This window comes from Aphelocoma coerulescens, unplaced genomic scaffold (genome assembly GCF_041296385.1).
Source record: "Aphelocoma coerulescens isolate FSJ_1873_10779 unplaced genomic scaffold, UR_Acoe_1.0 HiC_scaffold_186, whole genome shotgun sequence".
Classification (NCBI taxonomy): Eukaryota; Metazoa; Chordata; class Aves; order Passeriformes; family Corvidae; genus Aphelocoma; species Aphelocoma coerulescens.
The window spans coordinates 180,728-188,570 of NW_027183534.1; the positions used below are offsets into that span (position 1 = coordinate 180,728).

The following is a 7,843-nucleotide window of genomic DNA, read 5'->3' on the forward strand; positions in this document are numbered from 1 at the left end:
TCTCTCTGCCCCTCCCAGTCCCTCCAGTCCCCCCAGTTTGGGACCTCCATCCCCCCTCTCTGCCCTTCCCAGTCCCCCCCAATCCACCCCAGTTTAGGGCCTCCATCCCCCCCTCTCTGCCCTTCCCAGTCCCCCCCAGTCCACCCCAGTTTGGGACCTCCATCTCCCCTCTCTCTGCCCCTCCCAGTTCCCACCAGTTTAGGGGCTCTCTCCCCTCCTCTCTGCCCCTCCCAGTCCCCCCCAGTGCCCTCCAGTTTAGGGGCTCCATTCCCCCCTTCTTTTCCCCTCCCAGTCCCCCCAGTCCCTCCCAGTTTAGGGGCTCTATCTCCCCCTCTCTGCCCCTCCCAGTCCCTCCAGTCCCCCCAGCTTGGGGCCTCCATCCCCCCTTCCAGTCCCTCCCAGTCCCCCCCAGTTTGTGACCTCCATCCCCCTCTCTCTGCCCCTCCCAGTCCCCCCCAGTTTGGGATCTCCATCCCCCCTCTCTCTGCCCCTCCCAGTCCCCCCCAGTTTGGGACCTCCATCCCCCTCTCTCTGCCCCTCCCAGTCCCCCCCAGTTTGGGATCTCCATCCCCCCTCTCTACCCCTCCCAGTCCCCCCCAGTCCCCCCAGTTTGACACATCCATCCCCCCCCCTCCCCCTCCCAGTCCCCCCAGTTCTCACCGCCCCCCACCCCTGTTCCCCCCGCAGCCGCCGCCGATGGCTCAGGACAACGCCGCCTTCTGCGGGGTCCCCGAGGGGGTCCCCACGGGGGTCCCAGCCGAAGCCAAACCCCCTCCCCCACCCACCCAAGCCCCCAAACGCCGCCCGTGGGGGGCCGGGGGTGGCGCGGTGACCCGGAAGCGCCAGCGCTACGTGGAGAAGGACGGCAAGTGCAACGTCCAACACGGCAACGTGCGCGAGACCTACCGGTACCTGACCGACATCTTCACCACCCTGGTGGACCTCAAGTGGCGCTTCAGCCTCCTCATCTTCATCCTGGCCTACGCCCTCACCTGGCTCTTCTTCGGCCTCATCTGGTGGGTCATCGCCTACAGCCGCGGCGACCTGGAGCACCTGGGCGACCACAGCTGGACGCCGTGCGTCAACAACCTCAACGGCTTCGTGTCCGCCTTCCTCTTCTCCATCGAGACCGAGACCACCATCGGTTACGGCCACCGCGTCATCACGGACACGTGCCCCGAGGGCATCGTGCTGCTGCTGCTGCAGGCCATCCTGGGCTCCATGGTCAACGCCTTCATGGTGGGCTGCATGTTCGTCAAGATCTCGCAGCCCAACAAGCGCGCCGAGACCTTGGTGTTCTCCTCGCACGCCGTGGTCTCGCTGCGCGACGACCGCCTCTGCCTCATGTTCCGCGTGGGCGACCTGCGCGACTCGCACATCGTGGAGGCCTCCATCCGCGCCAAGCTCATCCAGTCCAAGCAGACGCAGGAGGGCGAGTTCATCCCGCTGGACCAGACCGACCTGAGCGTGGGCTTCGAGACGGGCGACGATCGGCTCTTCCTGGTGTCGCCGCTCATCATCAGCCACGAGATCGACGAGCGCAGCCCCTTCTGGGACGTGTCGCGGGGGCAGCTGGAGAGGGACGACTTTGAGATCGTCGTCATCCTCGAGGGCATGGTGGAGGCCACAGGTAAACGGGGACGCCTCGGTGATGTGGGGACGCGGCGGCGTCGTGTGGATGCATCCGTGGGGGACGTGTCGTCTCCGTGGGACACATCTTTGTGGGGACGCGTCGTCTTCTTGGGATACGTCGTCTCCATGGGACACATCTGTGGGGACACCTCCACGAGGACACATCATCTTCCTGGGGACATCTCATCTCTGTGGGGACATTGTCTTCTTGGGACCCATCATCTCCATGGGACACATCACCTCTGTGGGACACGTCATCTTCTTAGGACTCATCATCTCCGTGGAGACACATCACCTCTGTGGGTCATGCCATCTTCTTGGGATCCATCATCTCCATGGGGACAGATCCGTGGGGACAGATCACCTCTGTGGGTCATGCCATCTTCTTGGGACCCATCATCTCCATGGGACACATCCGTGGGGACACATCATCTTCTTGGGGATCCATCATCTCCATGGGGGACACATCCATGGGGACCCATCACCTCTGTGAGACACATCATCTTCTTGGGACCCGTCATCTCCATGGGGACACGTCCATGGGGACACATCATCTTCTTGGGGACCCATCATCTCCATGGGACACGTCCATGGGGACCCATCACCTCTGTAGGACACATCATCTTCTTGGGACTCATCATCTCCATGGGACACATCTGTGGGGACACCTCCACGAGGACACATCATCTTCCTGGGGACATCTCATCTCTGGGGACATCGTCTTCTTGGGACCCATCATCTCCAGGGAGACACATCACCTCTGTGGGTCATGCCATCTTCTTGGGACCCATCATCTCCATGGGACACATCCGTGGGGACACATCATCTTCTTAGGGACCCATCATCTCCATGGGGGACACATCCATGGGGACACATCACCTCTGTGGGACACATCATCTTCTTGGGACCCGTCATCTCCATGGGGACACGTCCATGGGGACACATCATCTTCTTGGGGACCCATCATCTCCATGGGGACCCATCACCTCTGTAGGACACATCATCTTCTTGGGACTCATCATCTCCATGGGACACATCTGTGGGGACACCTCCACGAGGACACATCATCTTCCTGGGGACATCTCATCTCTGGGGACATCGTCTTCTTGGGACCCATCATCTCCATGGGGACACATCACCTCTGTGGGACACATCATTGTCTTGGGACCCATCATCTCCATGGGGACACATCCATGGGGACACATCACCTCTGTGAGACACATCATCTTCTTGGGACCCATCATCTCCATGGGGACATGTCCATGGGGACACATCATCTTCTTGGGGACCCATCATCTCCATGGGACATGTCCATGGGGACACATCAACTCTAGGACACATCATCTTCTTGGGGACCCATCATCTCCATGGGGACACATCTCCATGGAGACACATCACCTCTGTGGGTCATGCCATCTTCTTGGGACCCATCATCTCCATGGGGACAGATCATCTCTGTGGGACACATCATCTTCTTGGGGACCCATCATCTCCATGGGGACACATCGGTGGGGACAGATCATGTCCATAGGGATGTGCCATCTCCATGGGGAGACACCATCTCCTTGGGGACAGATAACATCCATGGGGACACCTCATGTCCATGGGGTCACCTCATCTCCATGGAGTCACCTCATCTCCATGGGGACACCTCCATGGGGACACCTCATCTCCATGGGGACACCTCCATGGGGACACCTCCATGGGGACACCTCATCTCCATGGGGACACCTCCATGGGGTCACCTCATCTCCATGGGGTCACCTCATCTCCATGGGGACACCTCCATGGGGTCACCTCATCTCCATGGGGACACCTCATCTCCATGGGGTCACCTCCATGGGGACACACCATGTCCATGTGTGGGGACACCTCACCTCCATGGGGACATCTCTGCTGTGGTCGGGGGGTGCTTCACAGCGCCCCTCTACCAGATTTGGGGTGCCCCCCATACCCTGGGTACAGCACAGACCCCCCCCCAGGTGGGTTCAGGGTGCTCCATGCCCTGGGGACATCAAGTTTTGGGGTGCCCCCCGTGCCCTGAGTACAGCACTGACCCCCCAAGTGGGTTCAGGGTGCTCCATGCCCTGGGGACATCAAGTTTTGGGGTGCCCCCCATGCCCAGAGTACAGCACAGAACCCCCCCAAATGCATTCAGGGTGCTCCATGCCTCGGGGACATCAAGTTTTGGGGTGCCCCCATACCCTGGGTTCAGCACAGACCCCCCCAAGTGGGTTCAGGGTGCTCCATGCCCTGGGGACATCAAGTTTTGGGGTGCCCCCCATGCCCAGGGTGCAGCACTGACCCCCCCAGGTGGGTTCAGGGTGCTCCATGCCTTGGGGACATCAAGTTTTGGGGTGCCCCCCGTGCCCTGAGTACAGCACTGACCCCCCAAGTGGGTTCAGGGTGCTCCATGCCCTGGGGACATCAAGTTTTGGGGTGCCCCCCATGCCCTGGGTTCAGCACAGACCCCCCCCAAGTGGGTTCAGGGTGCTCCATGCCCTGGGGACATCAAGTTTTGGGGTGCCCCCCATGCCCTGAGTACAGCACTGACCCCCCCAAGTGGGTTCAGGGTGCTCCATGCCTTGGGGACATCAAGTTTTGGGGTGCCCCATACCCTGCGTGCAGCACAGAGCCCCCCAAATGCATTCAGGGTGCTCCATGCCCTGGGGACATCAAGTTTTGGGGTGCCCCCCGTGCCCTGAGTACAGCACTGACCCCCCAAGTGGGTTCAGGGTGCTCCATGCCCTGGGGACATCAAGTTTTGGGGTGCCCCCCATGCCCAGGGTGCAGCACAGAACCCCCCAAATGCATTCAGGGTTCTCCATGCCTTGAGGACATCAAGTTTTGGGGTGCCCCCCATGCCCTGGGTGCAGCACTGACCCCCCAAGTGCATTCAGGGTGCTCCATGCCCTGGGGACACCAAGTTTTGGGGTGCCCCCCATGCCCTGGGTGCAGCACAGAACCCCCCAAGTGGGTTCAGGGTGCTCCATGCCCTGAGGACATCAAGTTTTGGGGTGCCCCCCGTGCCCAGGGTGCAGCACAGACCCCCCCCAAGTGGGTTCAGGGTGCTCCATGCCCTGGGGACATCAAGTTTTGGGGTGCACCCCATGCCCTGAGTACAGCACTGACCCCCCCAGGTGGGTTCAGGGTGCTCCATGCCTTGGGGACATCAAGTTTTGGGGTGCCCCCCATGCCCAGGGTGAAGCACTGACCCCCAGCTACCAGATTTGGGGTGCCCCTTGCACTGAGGGCTTCAGATCTTGGGGGTGCCCCCTGGCCTGGGTGTTTCACTGACCCCTGGCTACCAGATTTGGGGTGCCCCAAGCCCTGTGGGTACTTCAGTTATTGAGGTGCCCCATATCCTGGAAGCTTCAGGTATTGGGGTTCCCCCCTTCACCCCCCGACCCCCGTGCCCACCCCAGGGATGAGGTGCCAGGCGCGCCAAACTCGTACCTGGCGGACGAGGTGCTGTGGGGTCAGTGGGCTTCAGGTATTGGGGTGCCCCAAACTCTGGGGGTTTCACAGACCCCTCCTATTAGATTTGGGGTTTCCCATGCCCTGGGGTTTGCAGGTATTGGGGTTCCCCTCACCCCCCGCCCCCCGTGCCCACCGCAGGGATGAGGTGCCAGGCGCGCCAAACTCGTACCTGGCGGACGAGGTGCTGTGGGGTCAGGGGGCTTCAGGTATTGGGGTGCCCCAAACTCTGGGCGTTTCACAGACCCCTCCTACAGGATTTGGGGTTTCCCATGCCCTGGGGCTTGCAGGTATTGGGGTTCCCCTCTTCACCCCCGGACCCCCGTGCCCACCGCAGGGATGAGGTGCCAGGCGCGCCAAACTCGTACCTGGCGGACGAGGTGCTGTTGGGGTCAGGGGGCTTCAGGTATTGGGGTGCCCCAAACTCTGGGGGTTTCACAGACCCCTCCTATTAGATTTGGGGTTTCCCATGCCCTGCGGCTTGCAGGTATTGGGGTTCCCCCCTTCACCCCCCGACCCCCGTGCCCACCGCAGGGATGAGGTGCCAGGCGCCAAACTCGTACCTGGCCAATGAGGTGCTGTGGGGTCAGGGGGCTTCAGGTATTGGGGTGCCCCAAACTCTGGGGGTTTCACCCATGGGGTTTCCCATGCCCTGGGGCTTGCAGGTATTGGGGTTTCCCCTCTTCACCCCCCGCCCCCCGTGCCCACCGCAGGGATGAGGTGCCAGGCGCGCAGCTCGTACCTGGCGGCGAGGTGCTGTGGGGTCAGGGGGCTTCAGGTATTGGGGTGCCCCAAACTCTGGGCGTTTTCACAGACCCCTCCTACAGGATTTGGGGTTTCCCATGCCCTGGGCTTGCAGGTATTGGGGTTCCCCCCTTCACACCCCCGCCCCCCGTGCCCACCGCAGGGATAGGTGCCAGGCGCGCCAAACTCGTACCTGGCCAATGAGGTGCTGTGGGGTCAGGGGGGCTTCAGGTATTGGGGTGCCCCAAACTCTGGGCGTTTCCACAGACCCCTCCTATTAGATTTGGGGTTTCCCATGCCCTGGGGTTTGCAGGTATTGGGGTTCCCCCCTTCACCCCCCGACCCCCGTGCCCACCGCAGGGATGAGGTGCCAGGCGCCAACTCGTACCTGGGCCAATGAGGTGCTGTGGGGTCAGGGGGCTTCAGGTATGGGGTGCCCCAAACTCTGGGGGTTTCACCCATGGGGTTTCCCATGCCCTGGGGCTTGCAGGTATTGGGGTTCCCCTCTTCACCCCCGGACCCCCGTGCCCACCGCAGGGATGAGGTGCCTGGGCGCAGCTCGTACCTGGCGGACGAGGTGCTGTGGGGTCAGGGGGCTTCAGGTATTGGGGTGCCCCAAAATCTGGGGGTTTTCACAGACCCCTCCCTATTAGATTTGGGGTTTCCCATGCCCTGGGGCTTGCAGGTATTGGGGTTCCCCTCTTCACCCCCGGACCCCGTGCCCACCGCAGGGATGAGGTGCCAGGCGCGCCAAACTCGTACCTGGCGGACGAGGTGCTGTGGGGTCAGGGGGCTTCAGGTATTGGGGTGCCCCCAAACTCTGGGGGTTTCACCCATGGGGTTTCCCCTGCCCTGCGGCTTGCAGGTATTGGGGTTCCCCTCACCCCTCACCCCCCGTGCCCACCGCAGGGATGACGTGCCAGGGCGCGCAGCTCGTACCTGGCGGACGAGGTGCTGTGGGGTCAGGGGGCTTCAGGTATTGGGGGTGCCCCAAACTCTGGGCGTTTCACAGACCCCTCCTACAGGATTTGGGGTTTCCCATGCCCTGGGGCTTGCAGGTATTGGGGTTCCCCCCTTCACCCCCCGCCCCCCGTGCCCACCGCAGGGATGAGGTGCCAGGCGCGCCAAACTCGTACCTGGCCAATGAGGTGCTGTGGGGTCAGGGGGCTTCAGGTATTGGGGTGCCCCAAAATCTGGGGGTTTCCACAGACCCCTCCTGCCAGATTTGGGGTTTCCCATGCCCTGGGGCTTGCAGGTATTGGGGTTCCCCTCACCCCCCGACCCCCGTGCCCACCCCCCATCCCCCAGGGATGAGGTGCCAGGCGCGCAGCTCGTACCTTGGCGGACGAGGTGCTGTGGGGGCAGGGGGGCTTCAGGTATTGGGGTGCCCCAAAATCTGGGGGTTTCACAGACCCCTCCTATTAGATTTGGGGTTTCCATGCCTGGGGCTTGCAGGTATTGGGGTTCCCCTCTTCACCCCCGGACCCCCGTGCCCACCGCAGGGATGAGGTGCCAGGCGCGCCAAACTCGTACCTGGCGGACGAGGTGCTGTGGGGTCAGGGGGCTTCAGGTATTGGGTGCCCCAAACTCTGGGGGTTTCACCATGGGGTTTCCCATGCCCTGCGGCTTGCAGGTATTCGGGTTCCCTCTTCACCCCCGACCCCCGTGCCCACCCCCATCCCCCAGGGATGAGGTGCCAGGCGCGCCAAACTCGTACCTGGTGGACGAGGTGCTGTGGGGTCAGGGGGCTTAGGTATTGGGGTGCCCCAAAATCTGGGGTTTCACAGACCCCTCCTATTAGATTTGGGGTTTCCCATGCCCTGGGGCTTGCAGGTATTGGGGTTCCCCTCACCCCCGACCCCCGTGCCCACCCCCCAACCCCAGGGATGAGGTGCCAGGCGCGCCAAACTCGTACCTGGCCAATGAGGTGCTGTGGGGTCTGGGGGCTTCAGGTATTGGGGTGCCCCAAACTCTGGGGGTTTCACCCATG

General features: G+C 62.5%; 2 protein-coding genes across 2 annotated transcripts in view; one reads left to right on the forward strand and one right to left on the reverse strand.

Annotated features, from left to right (window-relative positions):
* The first annotated feature begins 696 nt into the window (after positions 1–696).
* Positions 697–7,361, forward strand: KCNJ9 (potassium inwardly rectifying channel subfamily J member 9). The gene is made up of 9 exons (XM_068998890.1): positions 697–1,630; positions 5,644–5,709; positions 5,823–5,887; positions 6,344–6,455; positions 6,539–6,652; positions 6,763–6,829; positions 6,959–7,026; positions 7,162–7,229; positions 7,356–7,361. Exons 1-9 carry the CDS (start codon positions 697–699, stop codon positions 7,359–7,361), a joined length of 1,500 nt encoding a protein of 499 aa, XP_068854991.1.
* Positions 7,362–7,503: 142 nt separating this feature from the next.
* Positions 7,504–7,843, reverse strand: part of LOC138101051 (sodium/potassium-transporting ATPase subunit alpha-2-like) — a 26,483-nt gene continuing 26,143 nt past the window's right edge. Inside the window, exon 15 of the mRNA XM_068998891.1 lies at positions 7,504–7,570. Within this exon, the coding sequence (XP_068854992.1) occupies positions 7,504–7,570 (67 nt within the window). The remainder of the gene's footprint in view (positions 7,571–7,843) is intronic.

What these genes read in the sequence shown, in the direction of transcription:
- KCNJ9 (XM_068998890.1), top strand. Translation starts at nt 697, where the DNA reads ATGGCTCAGGACAACGCCGCCTTCTGCGGGGTCCCCGAGGGGGTCCCC. An exon ending in GGGCATGGTGGAGGCCACAG is followed by an intron (nt 1,631 to 5,643) that starts GTAAACGGGGAC and finishes TGCCCACCGCAG; the next exon opens with GGATGAGGTGCCAGGCGCCA. An exon ending in GTGGGGTCAGGGGGCTTCAG is followed by an intron (nt 5,710 to 5,822) that starts GTATTGGGGTGC and finishes TGCCCACCGCAG; the next exon opens with GGATGAGGTGCCAGGCGCGC.